The sequence below is a fragment of the Myxine glutinosa genome, chromosome 6, assembly GCF_964187855.1.
Source record: "Myxine glutinosa chromosome 6, kmMyxGlut1.1, whole genome shotgun sequence".
NCBI classification, from domain to species: Eukaryota; Metazoa; Chordata; class Myxini; order Myxiniformes; family Myxinidae; genus Myxine; species Myxine glutinosa.
Window position 1 is genome coordinate 55,622,719 of NC_136266.1, and position 19,114 is coordinate 55,641,832.

Below are 19,114 nucleotides of genomic sequence, written 5' to 3' on the forward strand. Positions count from 1 at the left end.
TTCTGAAGGTCTCAGAGAACTCTTTTGATCTAGGCATGGTGACGCCACACACTTCAACAACAAAGAGCAAACCAAACGAAATGTCTGAGGTTTAAATAAGACAGGTTCCTCCAAGATCCTCTCTAACAATGTTCTAATCATTTGCACCTGAGCTGGTGCACCTGATTCCAATTTTAGGTATTTAAAGTAGTGATAAATGTAGGGGTGTACTTACTTTTTCCACATGCGAAATTTGCATTTATGTTTATTAAAATTATACAATGGATGACAAAATGTAAATGTTTCATGATATTTGTTATATTATATCACCTTATATATGTCAATATTGTTGAAATGAAGATCAAATAGCTGTATGTTGAAATATGTTGAAAAAGTCAAAACTTTCCATGGGGTGTACTTGCTTTTTCACGTGAATGTGTATATATATATATATATATATCGGGAGTTTGTACATACAAACATTTGAATAACAAAATGTCGCTTACAAAGAACCAAACACTCGAGCTTATGTAATGGATTTGCTTTGACCTTTTCTTTGTTTACAATCTATTAAGCAGATCTTACTTCCCAGTTTATTTCCTGATTCATGTCACATCATTATACAAAATACAAAACAATTTTGTTTCAATAGCCTATTGGTATCGACTTGGTTTATGCAGCAGTACATCCGATATCAATACCTAACCACCAAGAAGCACAGTTAAACAGTTTTCCTCAATAACAAACGAAATAAAGGCTTACCAAGCTGGCAGTTCCGGCCCAAGAACTCGGCAGTACAATGGCATCGGTAATCCCCAACAAAGTCGGTGCACACTCCACCATTGAGGCATGGTGTCGATTCACAGTCATTGATGTCTGGGGAAAGGTGAAGTATTTATCAACATTAAGTGAAGTGACCAGCAACAGCAATCTGTTTTTGATGTTTCACTCTTGGCTGTTATCTCCTTGTGCCAAAGTCCAAAATTTCGTCTCCATCAATCAGCTGCTCGTGATGCCGCAGCTTTGCCCAAATAGGCTGAGATGCTCCAGATGCAGCAGAGATCTCCTTCGTAATAACCAGCTTGACATACACATAATCACTGGTTTATGATGAAATAACAGTTTTTATCTCTTCCCTAAAACATTGTACATTCAATGAGCCGATAATACAACCATCTATAGAATGCCCATTGCCTATGTCCCCAAAGGAATATATTTTAAGAGTAAATTCTGAGTCTTCCTCAAATTTGTCTTGGAGTAAAGTTTTTTTTTTTTTTTTTTTTTTTTTTTTTTTTTTTTTTTTTTTTTTTTCCTACAACCAAGCAGCGTGCAAGACAGGATTGACCGATAGGACTTGTAAATGGCAAGAAAATAATAATGTTGATTCTATGACTGCAAATGGATGAAACCAGGGAGATTGTGTAGGTTCTCTTTACACAGCACCCACTTTGCATTGTTTATAAAAAAAACCCCATAATACCAGCTAATTGCAGTTTTACTGTGCAATTCAACAAATTATTTAATGTACAACATAATAGAGTAACCAGAATCACTGCTGTTGTGGTTCGAGGTCTGAGTCTGGGAGGTCGGCGGTTCAATTCCAACCTGGCCAAGTCATACATGACCAATGGCCGAGCCAGTCATACATGTGACTCATGTGGCCGAGCCGACTCATACATACGTGTGGCCGAGACAGTCATGACCATAGTCATACACGAGACAATGGCCAGTCATACATGGCCGAGTCATACCTGGCTTTTAAAATGGTAATAATACTACTTCCTCGCTTGAGGCTCAGCATTTAAAGGATAGAGTCCAAACAAACCCTGTGTGTTAGCATCCCATGGGGGAAGGAATGATATTTTGCCATAAAGATGCCTCACTGAATGTGAAGACAAACGCGCTGCCACTAGATGGCACCTCCGGCACCCATTGTGTTCCCCAAAGTCAAAGTAGCTGCCTTAAGGGTGTAGTACTGGTGAACAGGTGATTTTTTTTGATTTTTTTTTTTTTTTTTAAGCTGAACAGTTTCCTTATAGTCTTATAAACAAGAACCATGCTATTAGAGGTCATAGAAGTACCCCTAATTATTGTTATCTTTACACGCAATTTACAAGAAATATAATATTTTGCATGAAATTTGTTATAACTTTAAATTTGCATCATTCTTTTGGGCTGAAATTTGGACAGGATATTCAGAATATCACTTCCTTTAAAATGATGAAGGCTTTTGTTTATAGGCGTAGCCATTGTGGATTTATTGAAGGACAACCAAGTTTTATCTGGTAATTGGCATAATTAGCTAATTAGTGAACATTTGACATAATTTCACAAAATCCTCTCATCAGGTAGTAGAGTAACACATGTATAATACATGTACCAAGTTTTGTGTGAAAAGAATGATAGGTGACATAGAAGATTGAAGTAGAAATGTGTTTTGTTTTTCCTTGTTTTTTATTGACGGTCTAATTTATGCAAATTATATGCATGTAATATGACAAAGAAGCGTTGAAACTGGTCTGAGTTAAAGCCAAGATTATATCTTTCAAGAAAAACTGAAAATTAGATATTAACTTGACTTTGTTTTTGTGTAAAGGCCTCTCAAAGGTACCTATGTAGTTTTCTCAATTTTTCACCAGTACTACACCCTTAAGATATTGGGGTCTTGAAATTGAGCCCCTGTCGTGCCGTTAAATTACACCAGGTGGATTGACTCGGTCTGTCATCATTCCGAGGTTGGCAAAATGATTACCAGCATACTGGAAACAGTGGCACTGCATCAGCGGCACAGCCGCTCTTCCAGCAATGATGCGATCAGTAGCCACAGGTTTTCCTTTCTTTTTTTCTTATGAAATCTCCACATTGTATAGTATTGTTCAGCATGCAGAAATCGCTTTCTTCTGTGGTGTTCTTCTTTATCAATATTTTTTGCCGTGGAAAGACAATTAAATGGCATTTCGCACAGCAAATAAGAATGACCAAAATCGACCATTCTTATTGGCCTATGTTGGACGTAAAGGGGCCAATCAGCAATCGCATAACAACTTTAGCACTGCATCGGATGCGAGACGTAAACGTGACCGAAGGAAGAGGTGCACGAAAGTGATCGATAACTGGGATCCTTGTGAAACCGGGAGTTCTTGGAAGGTACCAGGAGCACAGAGAAATCGGAAGAACTTCCAGAAAACCAGGGAGAGTTTGAGTTTCTCCTGATTATTACCATTAAATGCTTTAAAAGTTAATCAGGAACAGGTATTGGTACCACAAACTAACCTGGAAACCTCAACTACATAGTAAAGCATGACCAGGTGTACATTCTTCACTACATGTCCCACCATGTACTTCACCTATTTGGCAGCGATGACCTCGGTAACCTCGCTGGCACGTGCAGTCGAAATCAGTGTAGCTGTCTCCGCGTGGGAGTACTTTCTCACAAGCTCCTCCATGATAACAGGGGTTTGGAACGCACAGATCTGCAAGGGATAACAACCAGCCATGACGGTGCACTCTAAGGAACCTATACAATCCATATATCTAATATCAATCGTGAAGATTTAACCAATAAAATAATGTGGCAATATAATTTGTGTTTGTAATGATCATGCATGAGGTCATCTTCCTGAATTTCAAAATGTAATTCTTTTCCGACACAAAGAATTACATGGTGTCATATCTTGTCTTCAACATAATTAATAGTTTCATAGTTTGACTTCTCTATTTGAGGGGCAGGGGGGGCGTGGGAGGGGGGGGGCAGGGACTTAATATTAATAATGGGTCTGACTTCCAAAATAACCGTTTGTTAGTGTAGTTACAGTGTACGTGAAATCACAAATACAGTTTATGTTCATTATGTAATCACCCTTGTTTTTTGTTTTAGCCTAATTTTTAGCCCGTCCACTGCACAGCATGTGTGAATGTATGTGTGTGTGTGTGTGTGTGTGTGTGTGTGTGTGTGTGTGTGTGTGTGTGTGTGTATATATGACTTTTTTTTTTACCATTTGAGTTTTGTCATCAAATTTTCAACAAAGCTTTATTGTGAGAATATGAAGGCAAATTAATAATTTTAGTCAAAAGGTCAAAATCACATAAAATTGCCAATTTTCATCTGATCGACCTGAAATTTTAAGAATTTGCATATTGGGTCACAGAATTGCTTCACCAATCGAAAGCTAGAAACGGATTGTTTTTTAGGTCTAAAGATGATAGGTCAAGGCTGCATACAATCATCAATTTTCATTTTGTATTTTTTTTAAAACCGTTTTCATTATTTTGAGCAGGCGGAAGAAGAAGAGGACGACCTCTGAATACAAACCGATGCGGATGGGCTTTGCATTTTCAGATGCTTTCTAGTTTGACATGTTTACCAGCTACAACGAATATTATTAGCATAACTATTACTATTAGCATAACAACAAATTCTTCAATAAAAAAAGAAATCGAGTACTTTATGAATCATGTCTCCCGGTGATACACATACATAAAGTATAAACATTGTGTTAATATAAATACTGTTCTTACCTTAATGACTAAAGTAGGTACAATCGTTTTTCCCTTTGGTTAGCGTAAACGTCCACAATATTCGCTGGAATCTGCTTCACAGTTAAATCGCCTTCTATATGACGAAGAGTCAGTGATGAAAATCTTTCTCCACCCATGCTTGAGCACAAACGGTTTCTAATCCGTCTCATTGCAGAAAAGCTTCGTTCCGAAGTGGCTTCATTTGTGAAAATCCTTTGTGAAAAATCACAAATTTCAAAGTTGTTAATGCGATTTAAAAAATGATGCAGCCAATCACGTCACTCGATGCAAATACCACGATATCTGCCGTGGCTGGGGGAAGAAATCCACGCACTTTAGTTCCGTTTTGCTTCGTTACTTACATTTAAATATGGGATGTTTTTATTTTAATTGTAAACTACTGAAAAAAATTAAGGTGGGGGCTTTTCCCCCCTTGACCTCCCCCAAATTCTGCCAGTGATTTTGAGTGTAGCTGAACTATGGAATACTTTCAACTTAAGGAAGAGTATAATAGACTTTTACCATTGTTGTTTGGAATAGCTATTTAATGAGATGAAACAAGCATTCTGAGTATTGCGCTGCAATACATGTCCCCTACCGGCAGTCTGTCGTCCGGAAAACTGTTGGGGAAATTACCAAAGTTCAAAGTGCCATAACCTTGTCAAAAATAATCGAAACGTCGTGAAGTTCGAGCTTGATCTGTAACTTATCATGAGGAAACCATGTACCGAGATTGAAATCATTAGCACTAAGAGTTTAGAAAAAAAGTCCGGAAAACTGTTCTTTGCGTGATGGACTGAGAGACAGACGGACAGACTGACAGACGGAGGGACGGAGTGCAAACCTATAGTCCCCTCCGGTGTACACCGGTAGGGGACTAATAAAGGAAATCTCTGAATACGATGATATAGGAATGAGATGGTACTATAATCAAAGAATAAAACAAGGCAATATCTCACGTGGGCCTTTTCTGCCATAGGCCAAGTCAAATTCCAATTCCACGGCCAGAGTCCTCCTTTAACAGCCCCAATTCATTCCCACTTTGCGAGTCGGCTGGGGAAAGTTTTGCCAAAGTCTTTCCAAACTGACTGGCCAAAATCTTCTAACATTCGACTGGGGCAGAAAAAAGCAGGAATTTGGAATTTGTTCTGGGTACTAGTGTTCAGGGTGCCAGACGAACAATTTGTTCAGTGTTCCGGATCCGGATTTTCACCGAATTCGAATCAATTCGTCCATGTCGCACACTAAACCTGTCCAGCAAATTTAGTCCTAATCTGTCCTTAACCTTTTGAGATATTCTGCTCACAAACGATCAAAAAGATGTGAAAACAACGTCCGTCCACTTTAGGTGGTGGAGGTAAAAATACTGAGTTTATGATGCAACGTCCATGAAGGACAAGACAGGAATTTGGAATTTAGGCTCGGGTACTGGCACACATGGGCCTACCTTTCACAAGAGGGTCTTACAGGATGTTTAAGCCACCAGTGAATGCTAGCACATGGGACAGCCAAATTCAAGTCCCCTCCTAAAAACGGTGTACATACACTCTGTTTTTATTGAACATCCTGTTTAAGAAAACCACCATGATGATCGTTTATAGCTTAGCTGGGAACTAGACAGTTCGAAGGCGAGTAAACTATGTCTGATCTACCTTGTCAGCCCTGTAGTGGACTAGTTACGCCAGTTACATACAGATCATTTTACCACTAGAACGTCTTAGAGTCGTCGTACTGAATTTCCTTCATGGCAGCATAAGAAACCTTAAGAAACCTTTGAGATGTTATTCATAAACAAAAAAGGTAACTATATTGAATGAGATGATAAGGGAACTCCTTCATATTCCCGATTAAACCGTTGTGTTGTCTCTATGGGTTGAGGGGGGGGGGGGGGGGGGGGGGGGGAACAATATGGTAATAAGTACTAATAAGAACAGTCAGGTAAATGTCATCACCTCGATGAAATGAATCCCAGCTTTCAAGTTCAAATCCAGGAATAGGGATTGCGATGCTTCTAGTTCGCCAAGCATTTTACGGTCCGATACATCAATTGTACTGCTCGTGCCATTTCAGAAGGTCATCAGCATGGAGGTTGAGTGGGTAATGGTTTCTTAAATTGCATGACCTCACGAGTGTGCCTTTCATTGCCGTGGCTGCCTGGTGGCAAGAGTATGGATCAACATACCTACCGGCCTAACAAGATATCAGAAGACCTCTCAATCCTAGTTGATGATTAATTGACTCATAGAATGAAAAAAAAATCAAAGCATGCCTCAATTCTGGAAGTACCGAGCAGTCATTTTCACCCTGGGTGTGGCCATTCCCCAAATTCAACTGTTTTCTGAACATGATAACAATGTAGAATTACTCATAACCTCGTGGATATCACTTGAGTGAAAAAACAGTCATATTATTCGAATAAACTTCCGCATAATGCTCATTCTTAGATATTTTGTTTCCAGACTAAATGTCTAACTGCACACGTTTATTTTTTAACGTTAGAGGCTCCAGTCACTGACTTATAATCCTCACCAAAGCCAGGCCTTAAATGAAACAAAAAAGGACTGAAAGGATAGATAAGTGAAGAAAATAAGTTGTAAATTGTCACTTGTACTTCTATCATGAGTTTAAAATGCAATCTTACCTATAAGTATTGATAAGTATTTATATTTTGGACTTTGGGTGCATTAAGATTAAGAATATGTTGACATTAAAGCTCATACTAAGACTTTTAAGGAAGGTCCTGAAACTACTGGAAGCTTCTGGAAGTTTTCATGGGTTAGTCCATTTAGGCTAGTGGCCAAATTAAAAAAGCGGCCTAAAATGTGAGAAACCCCTACCCACGGTAGAACAAGTCACAACCTATTTTTTCTTGGAGGGATGTTTGGGGAGTTAGAAAATCATGGTTGTGAACCTGAGATCATTGCACAACATTTTGAAAATCACGTTTACATATGTACCACTGCAGACTGCAAAAATGGATTTAATCGCCACAGATTTTGGCTCATATATTTGTTAATACTGGTGCTACAAACACAAATTTGGTACCAAAATGTGCGGAATGATGACATATATATATATATATATATATATATATATATATATATATATATATATATATATATATATATGTGTGTAAAAACCATTTGTGATGTAACAAAGGCTTTTGTGTGACCTGCAGGCAAAAATAGTGGAATTTTGCGCAATAAATCAGCTTCGGGTTTACCAATAAATATCAACTAAACAATTAATTTCTTCATAAGTATTTGAGTTGTATTACTACATATTACATCAAAATAACCCTCTATCATTCTCCTTTTTAGAAATATAACTCATAAAGATAAATCAGTTGAATTAATAGAGTTATTACCGAAACCATATGTCACCCCCCCTAAAAGTAACCGACATTGATTAATTTATAATACATGTATATGCATTAACCAAACAAGAATGATTTTAAATCCAGTTGCAGAAAATCAATTTGGAGCTTGATTGCCTTTTTCTAAAACTACTGATATATACTTATCTTTAATTATTTCATTTCAGATGCTTGTGCTGACAATTGATCTGCAATTATGGATCTGGAACCACCTGTTGTGAAGCGTCGTAAAATTGACACTGACCACTGCATCATATGCTTTAAACCCCTCAACCCTAAAAAGCAAGAAGTTGTAAAGAACCCAACATACCCTGGTGCCGAGCTGCAGACAGAGGAAATTATGCCAAATATTTGCCAGGATATTTGAATGATATGCTATCACTTCGGGAATTGCACCCAAAATCCTATCAATATCTGCAGGAAGGTGGATTTGTGGTCCGTAGGTCTTTGCGCCGGTTCAATGCTGTTGCTAGTGACCAAGCACTTGAACAAACAATTAACCGTGAGGGGAAGAGCCAGGGAGGTGTCATCGGGTTTACCTTGAGGAAAGGTGCCCTTACCAGATGGATGGTCACTCGACATGTCACAGCACAATATACAGAGGCTTTTAAAGAACTCTGTGATGGGGACACTGAAGTAGCTTCCACAAACCACGCTAAGCATGGAAAGACGAGGATGGTAAGGGATGAACAAGATGTTACCAAGATCACGGAATTTGTATCAAACGCACAAAATCCGTTTGACCCTACGTACTGTACCTGACGAATTGGTCAACATCGCCACAGGCCAGGTTGCTTCACAAGAAGTATCAAACGGACTTGGACATTTCTTAACAGACGCCCAGAAATGCAACAAAAGTTTTATCGAAAAGCGACTTCTTGCTGACCAAACCAAGAGTTTCTGGGAAACAGACTCACGAACAAAGACACCAACGTTTGCGGACATGTCAAAACCCATGAAAACCAACAAACGAGATAAATTGATGGTGGATTCAGAAGTACTTTTCCGGCGGCTGCTTGCTGTCTCAAATAAACGCGATGTCAGTCTGGAACAAGTCCTGACATGAACTGGCTCCTGTGCCACCGTCCCTCTTCAACAATGATGGGACAATGCGAAAAACCAACAAGGCGGATCTGGCAAAGAGGTTAGAAGCTAATTGCGAGGAAGTCCAGGTGCTCGAACCCTCTGACCAACATGATACTGCTTATGTCATTGATGGGATGGCACTACTTCAGGCACTTGATGAAGCCCAGTTTGACACATTTGACGATCTCAGACGTACCATAATGCAGAAGATTCAGTCACTGCTTGCTAGTAACCAAGGTGTGACATCAGTTACATTGGTTTTTGACAGGTATGATGTACCACTCTCTATCAAGCAGCTGGAAAGAGAACGTCGCACTGGTGGAGAGTCAACACCCAGATATGTCATCGATGGACAACGCACAGTTCCAAACTACAGGAAGTTCCTGAAGAACACCACAAACAAATCAGCGCTTGCCGATTTCCTCTGCAGTTACTTGACAGTAGCCGCCCAATTGCAGCTTGAGGAAAACCAATCTGTCACACTGGCAGGAGGCTTTAACGATGGCCTGCTAGTTAAAGTTGTGGATCATAGAGGCATCCGGGAACTACCTGAATTGTTCAGCACACATGAGGAGGCTGACACACGGCTCCTGCTACATGCTATCCATCTCGCCAGAGCACACTCGAGGGTCATTGTACGATGTGATGACACTGACGTGTTGGTCCTACTCATCTATTACTGTGGGAAAGGCATGTTTGGGGACACCAAAGTGTACATGAATGCAGGTCACTGTACAAAAACAATGAATCATCAGAGATTCATTCCTGTCAACAGAATAACGGACGACATCGGTCAGGATACGTCAAGTTGCTTGCCAGCATCACATGCTATAAGTGGCTGTGACACAACCTCCTCGCTGTTCAAAGTCGGGAAACGCACTGCATATTCGAAACTCAAGCAAAACATTGCACACTTGGCACCACTGTCACGGTTAGGCCAAACCAGAGATACAACCAATGTCGTCAGCACTGCCACAAAATATGCTCTGTCGTTGTATGGTTCAAAGTCAAGTCACACACTCGACCAACTTCGTTATGTTTATGCCTGCACAAGTGACAAACCAGCATCTCTCTTCCCACCAACAGACGATGCTTTCGAACAACATCTGAAGCGAGCAAATTACCAGATGGCGATATGGACCCACAGCCATGTAGCGAAGCCTTTACTTTGGAACCCCGATGGTAATGGATGGCAGGTCAGAGACAACAAACTTGAGCCTGTCATGTTCCAAAAGGATGCAGCCCCAAGGGAGGTTCGAGATCTCACGCATCTCTACTGCACCGACGATGACTGTAGGCAGAGCAGAACATGTCATTGTATCTCTGCAGGACTGACCTGCACTGAATTCTGCTCGTGTAGTGCAGACGATTGTCCAAATGTTGATGATTCTGTTGTCTTTGACGACAGCACTGATGAAGAGCGTGACTGAACTTTTAAATGTATTACATGTATTACTTCATGTAATAGATGTACATAAGTTACAGTGCATGTTATGAATTCATTATCGTCATATGTGAAATAGCTTATATCAACATGATGTCTATAAAAGTCACTTTCACAATTGTGTCAGAATCTTAAGTCAATTCTTCATGTTGCATATCTGCTTCGGGATTTCTATCGGTCAGCATTAGTGGGGCGACATATGATTTCAGTTATAACTATATCATTTCAGTGACAATTATATCATTAGATATATTTTTCAAAGGGTAAATAAACTTGGATTATGTTGATGTAACAAGTATGACTGCAAGTCCAATATTTTTGAAGTAATTAATGTTTTTGTTGATATTTATTGGTAAACCCGAAGCTGATTTGTTGAGTAAAATTCCACTATTTTTGCCTGTAGGTCACACAAAAGCCTTTGTTACATCACAAATGGTTTTTACAGATATATATGTCATCATGCCGCACATTTTGGTACCAAATTTGTGTTTGTAGCACCAGTATTAACAAATATATGAGCCAATATGAGCCAAAATCTGTGGCGATTAAATCCATTTTTGCAGTCTGCAGTGGTACACATATGTAAACGTGATTTTCAAAATGTTGTGCAATGATCTCAGGTTCACAACCATGATTTTCTAACTCCCCAAACATCCCTCTTCAAGAAAAAATAGGGTGTGACTTGTTCTACCTTGGGTAGGGGTATGCCACCCAAAACCTCATTTGGCCACTAGCCTAATTGCCGATGGCAAGTCAGCAAAGCTCACTCGTCCCCCTCTATAAATGGTGCACAATTCACAATGCAACTCCTCGTGGTAGTAGCCAGATAGAAGTTTAAGCAGATTTGACTCCAAAGGCATCAAACTCAAGACCAGGCAGTAAATAAATAATATAAATCCTCACCATAGTCAGTGGCAGTGCAGTTAGGACCTGAAGATCCATCAGGGCAGAGACATCGAAAGGCGAAGGACTGGGTGTTGTTGGTGCTGAGGACGTCTTCACAGGTGCCACCATTGGTGCAAGGGTTGGGCTCACAGACATCCGGGTCTACGGTGATGAAGAGGGTACCATTATACGAAACCCCTGTTCAACAATACCGCCAACCACACAGATTTGGTAAACACTTTTGAGAATTCTTCACTTTCCCAAAGGAGTGGTCATGCCGTTCCTGGAAAATCTGAACAGGAAAGGAGAAAATAGTTTGTGGAATCCATCATTATGGGATATGCGATGTGTATGTGGAATTCCTTTGGAGCAGCGACGTCTGGAAATGAGTTTACAGTTGGAATCATGCCAAGGAAAAGGACTTTGTGGCATATTAAGGAACTAGAACGGCACTCAGTAGAGAGCATACCGCCGCCTGGTTCGCCATATCACTTGATGGTGAAGAATCACTTTAAAAAATCATACTAGCCGGATCCGGATCCAAATATTCACCAAAATGGAATAGATTCTTCCTCGTCACACACACAACCTGTCCACAAAGTTTCGTCCAAATCGGTCCACAACTTTTTGAGATATCCTGCTACATATCGTTTTTGGCCCCATCTCCCAATAGTGAAGAATCACTTTTTTTTAAAGTATACTAGCCGGATCCGAATCCGGATCTTCACCAAAATCTAATCATTTCGTCCTTGTCACATACGCCACCTCTCTGCCAAATTTCGTCCTTGGCACACACCAAATATTGGCACACACCAGCTTGTCCACAAAGTTTCGCCTAAATCCTTCCATAACTTTTTGAGGTATCCTGCTATGTATCGTTTTTGGCCCCATCTCCCAATAGTGAAGAATCACTTTTAAAAAATTATACTAGCCGGATCCGAATCCGGATCTTCACCAAAATCTAATCATTTCGTCCTTGGCACACACCAGCACACACCAAATCTTGGCACACACCAGCTTGTCCACAAAGTTTCGCCTAAATCCTTCCATAACTTTGAGATATCCTCCTCACAGATGGACAGACAATCAGACAACCAGAGGTGAAAACATAACATCCATCCACTTTCGGTGGTGGAGGCAAAGATAATAATTATTTTAACAAAAAAACGCACATTTTCCTTTTATCTATCATGAATGGAAATGTGACATTATGATCACATCAATTATTTAAAACACGAGTTGCTATAGTCTCATTGGAATTCTATCTCTGGAGTATTTCATGCATTTTTCTGAATGTGCACTCCATTCTCATGAATACATTACACGATGTTAAATCATTAGACAAGGCAAAAAAAAAAATCAGCCTGTTTTCATCCTGATCCGTCAGTCTGAGTTCATCAGACACCTGTACTATACCACGTACAAGTTGTCAGTAATCATGGGAGCGGTTTTCTGTTTCACAGGTGTAGTGATTCCATCTGTTCCAATCAGCTTGGGACCACTGCCATAGTGCTGCCGTAGGAGTCATAATTGGCAGAACAGACTGTGCGGGGTGCCTTGCTCTTCCCAGCAATACTCAAGGCAGGAATCTCCAAGGTGCCTAAGGTACTGGCTACGCAATGGCGATCTCTTTCCGAAAGGTACTGCGGGATATTTAATGTCCGCCAACACATGTGAGCGGACGTGACACCTGGCGTGGCATCATTGCATAGAATACGGCGATCATTTTGAGACGACCTGTGTATATCTTGTCGAGAAAATAGCAAAAATATAAGTAAATAAATTTATAATAAATTCAGGTTGGCCTGGAGGGCGTTGCCATCTCGGCTCGTGACGTCACGATGAAGGTAACCGCGGCTACCAAATCCCACATTCCACATGTATTTGTACATGGTCTAATAATGTCCTTTTGTAATTCATGTTAAAGTACACGTATGTCTTACTTGTGTCATCTTGAACATGATACATGTACTACAACAAGCCCCTCCATGAGCCTCAAATCACTGTTAAAAAGAAAGAAAAACAATTTAGTTCAACAGCAATTATCACACGTGCTCATGGGTAATCCACGGTTAATAAATAATGAAACGTCCCGAGTGGTAACTGAGATTACAGAATTTTCATTATCGTTGTATTACAATTGTTGAGAGATAGCTCAGCCTACAATTGAAGATTGCAATTTGCCAATGGATAATGCAAGTACACCTATTACGTCATTCCCATGACGCACCATCATAACAACAGCTGGAAAAGCCCCAAAAAGTCCTCGACTGTAAATCGCATCAACATACATGTAATTGATACACGAGGGTGTACCAATCATCAATTAACCACGGTACGCGTGTTACACAGGCAGGTACGTGGAACGCACATGTACGAGCTGAAGGTGACAATGTATGGATCGGGTAAACAAGGAAATGTTAAATAAAGAACGTTCGTTCGTACGTTTGTCGTTCAGCTGGAGACGCTCGATGGACAGAACGCCGGACAGCAGATGGAGGAGCAGTAGAAGAGAGAGTGTCCGGCGCATGATCGTGGCTCGTCCTCGGGTTTGTTTGCACCGCCAATGTGAGCACTACTACCTCGTAGAGCTCGCTCCGCCTACAGGCAGCCGGGGGATCAGCACCGTCGCTCGATTGTCTCTCCCTTTATTCCTTTATTCAATCCGAAGCTGAATCAATGGGGGGGGGGGGGGTACGTAAGTACAGTGTGTGTGCCTAATCATGCTATTAGCACAAGCCCTTTAAGTACCTTCGTACACACGACCATGAATTATATTCTCAACGTAATGACATCGGCGATATTTCAATTAATGGGTAAACGGAGGAAATGGTCATTTGGACCATCATGACTGCGTCATATCCACATTCTATTGTCTTTATTTTTAAACTTTAACTGATGATTGAACTTTAACTAACTCATGATAGCATCAGTGGCCATTACTTTAGTACATATGCACATAAACGGCCTATTAGGGTGGGAAGGTTGGGGATTATATACAAATATACATATATATATATATATATACATAATATATATATATATATATATATATATATATATATATATATATATATATATATATATATATATATATATATATATATATATATATATATATATATGTGTGTGTGTGTGTGTAGCGGCTACCGCTGGGTTTTCACAATCGCCTTGCACCTATCAAGGACGCGGAGCGATCACCATGCCGGGCTCGTCCAGGACGCCCGGGCAGGCCCGCGCTCAACTTGCCAGGCCTCGGTCGGGACGCCCGGGCAGGCTCGCCCTCAACTTGCCAGGCCGCAGCCAGGACGCTGGGCCACGCCCCCGCTCGCCTTTCCTGGGCAAACGCTCCGGGATAATATTGTTACGGATCGCGGATTAGATGTTATTTACCGAGCGGTGGTATTGCCGCGACCTAACAGTTCCCCCGATTCTTCCCCAACTCACCCGATTCCACCCGAACGTTGGCCAAATCGCGCTACGCTAAATCAATGATTGGAAAGGACACAACGACTGGGATAAATGAAACGACGCAAGGGGTACAGTTCTCAAGACCTCCGGAGGAGGGTATAATTAGTGGTGGAGAAAAGGGGTAGATTACAAGGTAGTGAGGTAAAGACACAGAAGAGATAGGCACTTAAATACAATCTTATCTTAGCCCAGACAGACCACACACAAACGGGACAAGGCTGACTTACACAGGGATTGATGGCAGGAAGGGACAGGTAGTCGATAGCACAAGGTGCACCTTGGCTCGGGGGCAGGATCAAGCACGGTCCAAGAGATGCAGGGAGGTCTCACTGCGCTCGGAAGGGACGTCTCTCTTGCTTCAAGCTCAGCGCGCCTCTGACGTCACCACTCCCTCGGCTGCGCATGCTCAACGGGGAGTGACACGCCCTCGGCTGGTTGGCTCCGCCCAAGATGGGACCGGTCCGCCGCTTCCATTGGGTGCGGGGGTTACCGGACTCCGCCCTTGACGAGGAGCTGACAGGGAGCCCCTATTTGGTAACCCCGTCGAGCACGTTTGATGGCGGCTCGTGGGGAAGGCCTCGTGCCCTCCCAACACCCCCTACCAACCAAGCCGGAGTGAGGACGCGCACTCCCTGTGCACGCCGCCGCCGTTGCTGTTGTTGTTGTTGTTGTTGTTTCTGAACCGTGAGGAAGAGCTGCGGGGAGGTATTGGGAGGTCCTAAACTTCCTAACGGTGCCATACAATCACATTCTGGTGCAACGAAGGGTCAGAATTAATGGAAACGAATCCTTAACTGACATAGACTAAGAATAACTAGCAAGATGTCCTATAGTTGTCTACGTGAGATGCGGTGGACCTGGATGCGACATTTAATGGGGGGAAATAGGGGGAGGTCGGGTCTACAGAGTGTTGTTTACAGAAAATGGGACTAGGGAATGGGGGATTGGGGATAGTTGGGAAGTATTGAGGAAATAGGGGAATATTTACAAGCGGATATGAATGGATGCAAATCCCATATCCGCAACATTGCACCCTTCTCTACCTCGGGGCGTCCCGACCCGATAAATTTTTACCTACTTTAGTGTGGCACTCAGATGTATTTTCCCTCTACTATTAACTCAACCCTGAGTGCGACAGTTTTACAGATGTTCACAAATGAGTAAATATGTCCCCCTGCGACGTTGCACCCTTCTCCTAACAGAAACACACCCACAGGATAACCGAATCGCGGAAAGCATCCTCAAACTAAACATACAGCCGGTAGGGAGCATCATTTATACAAGACTGATATTTACACTACGATCCAGGACCTGTTCTTTGAGGAACACATGCAGATGTTATGCATAGAGAGAGAGCACGCATGCCAGCATCGATACACCAACCCACGAGTGCCCTGTGGCCCTACGGCCTTTAATAATGTGCAGAGCACCCCGTCCAAGCACCAAAAGCACCACCCCATATGCACAGTCAGCACCATCCGGTGCACCAATAAAGTGTTCAGTAACAATGCACAATTAAGTGTCCATGGTCACCGGTGGTGTCGCAGCCGGCCGATGTTCTGCCGCTGGTCTTGCCTTCTTGGAGTGCACTTGGCCTTCTGGCTTCTTTAGAAATAAAGAAAGGCGCCAACCGCGTCCATTTCTAAATTGTGGCCGTCAGGGGGGCCAACTAAAAGTGGTTCACCTGTATGGCATAGGTGCCACGTTGACCCAGAGGTCCATCCACGGGTGGTGCTTGACCACCAAAGAACTGCAGTCCATTGTGGGCGGCCACCAAAATTGCGGTCCATATGGTGTATCGATCCAGGCAGCAAGCAGCGGAAGTACAGGCCCACAACTGCGGAGCCAGCACCTCTCTCTCCTCTCTCTCTGCCCCAAAGCCAGATCCTCGGAGGTGGGAGACAAAAGAAGACAAGTGAGTAAGGTGGTAAGGGCGCAAAAGTGCACGCAATACTAGGTAATGCACACTGGGGGCACATGGGAACCAGATGAGACAGGTACGTTCCTACCGTACGCCCCCCCCCCCCACCAGGTAACCTATATTGCCCCTCCCTTACCCCTTACTGTATCCACAAAACACAACACTACCCATAAACATCTACTTTACACATCAACAAACGTCCCTACTGTCTTCCCCGTTCCTCCCATAAACCAAATTCGTCTTCTCTCCCTCCTAACCAATCAAATTTGCCATTTCCAACTCTCATCAAAATTTGCCATCTCCAACTCAACATCAAAATCTGCCATCACCAATTCATCATCAGTCCCTCCTAAGGAGGGAGAGATGGAATCACCCCAATGTCTTATCCACGTCGTGATGCGTCTCACAAATCCACACAGCAATTCTCCTTTCCTGCAACACAGAACAAAGGAACACAGGTGTGGAGTCATCATCACCACCTCACGTAAGTGGCTGCGTATGGTGCGACAGGTTCATCAATCCTAACTATTTCCTAAATGACTTTAACAACTTTACATTACCCGGGGTCTTTCCCTGCCAATCCATTGGCCAACTTACACTATGGGTTCTAAAAACCAATTCCCATTGACCAAACTGTGGTGCTTCTCAATTTGGGGTCTCACTCCCCCGATTCAACACTCGGTGCCCCCGCACAATTTCGGTGGCTGGGTCGTGTGACGCTCCCAGCTGGTCCGCCCACCTGCACACCTCCACCACTGTTGTTGCCTACTGAGCTCACCTGCTCCTCACCCTAACCTAACTAACTGGGGAAGGCCCTCTCGCACTCTCACCCCCTCAGTGCCCTCTCTGGCACGGGCTGCCCGATCCACACCCGGGATCCTCAGGCACCCACTGACACTAACGGCTCCCAGAGCCCACCTGCGGCCTCACCTGCCCGACATCTAACAGTGGCGGAGTGCCCAACCATTCACACTCATACTAACAGGCCACACGACCAGCCAATTTCACCACACCAATGCACCCATCCACAATACCATTCTGCAACCGCACCACAAATGCCAATATCCAACCACAATTTACCTATACCCTCTACCTAACACTTACACTACCCGCCCCGGGTACTCGTGAAAGGGGTCCACTCTTCCCCCATCCACACCTTCGCACCATGCACACCACTCCGTACCACTTACTCCAACTCTCTCCACGCCACTCATTCCAATACTCCATGTATTCCACACACCTGTACTTGCACACCTGTGCTCTCATACTTGGTGCCGCCTGCACCCTTCTCTCCCCCAAGCGCATTCGCGCTGATCCACAACACTCACTACTCATACACTGCTCCACACACCTGTCCAGTTCTCACACAGCATCATCTCATCTAACTACTCCCCTCTGAAACTTGCGCTTCCCAGTCGTCCCTTTAAACTATTGCGCTCCCTCGTCATTATCATCCACTCTAATCTACCTGCGTCCCCTCTACAGGTATCCTTGTCACTAACTAACCTTAACGTTACCTAATGTCATCTTCGCTAGATCCCTACACACAATATCCTAACCCACCCGGGCTAGTTTTCACTGCCATACACCCCCTAATCTAGTGCTCCTTTGCCCCCCTTCATGGGAAGGGTAAGGGTGGCAGGGATGCCACCCTTACCCACCGTCATACGGCGCGAGTGGGACCTTGTGGGACCACCTCGTATGTGAGCCGCTGCCCGCCTGCCGGACCCCGTGCGTCGCCCCTTGCGGGGTCAGCGCGGGGCCGAACCGGCCGGGCCCCCACAGTACATTACCCCCAAGGGGCTCCCGTGCCTCCCCTGTCCCTCTAAAAACTACCCCTGTTGGTGTCGATGCATGGGTCACACTTCCGCAACCCGCTACCCATTCCATGCCACCACAACCTTGCTTACTCACACCTCGCACCTCTCCCATCACCGGACCCTCTCGCTCGCACCCTCGTTCCATACCCTCCGGACCAGCCATACACCTCACTCTTGGCCTCTCACGAACATCCGGGTCTATCTCGACCCCCAAGCTTATTAAATCACCTGGCGCATCATACGCACGACCATATTGGTCACCACTTACACCGGGTCCTCTTTCTCTTCGCTTCTCCTCCATCACCTGCGAATCCCTCATCCGGTTAATGAGCACATCATCACGATCCGAACACAGACTTTGGACCAATTATTTTACTTCCTCCTTTATCTCTTTCTTATCCTCTCTCCGTCGCTTCTTAATTTCGCTCACCCCTTCTTCCACTTCTTCTAATTTCTGCTTCACCTCCTTCATCTCCTCGTGCGCCCCCTTAAGTTCTTCCTCTAACTCCACCTTATTTTTTTCTATATGCTCCCGCACCTCCCGCTCTTTAACCTCCATCACCTCTACCACCTTGTTCATTTTCCTCGTCAGGTCCTCATGTACCGTCTGACAC

General features: G+C 43.3%; 1 protein-coding gene across 5 annotated transcripts in view; it reads right to left on the reverse strand.

Moving 5' to 3' along the window:
• The window catches only part of EDIL3 (EGF like and discoidin domains 3), a 55,819-nt gene that overhangs the window by 18,981 nt on the left and 17,724 nt on the right, over window positions 1–19,114 (reverse strand). For all 5 annotated transcript variants that reach the window (XM_078779857.1, XM_078779858.1, XM_078779855.1 and 2 more), the window contains exons 2-5: window positions 13,734–13,959; window positions 11,307–11,450; window positions 3,327–3,452; window positions 742–855 (exon numbers count right to left, since the gene is read on the reverse strand). In XM_078779857.1, coding sequence (XP_078635983.1) covers window positions 742–855; window positions 3,327–3,452; window positions 11,307–11,450; window positions 13,734–13,818 — 469 coding nt within the window. In that variant the 5' untranslated portion in view covers window positions 13,819–13,959. The remainder of the gene's footprint in view (window positions 1–741; window positions 856–3,326; window positions 3,453–11,306; window positions 11,451–13,733; window positions 13,960–19,114) is intronic.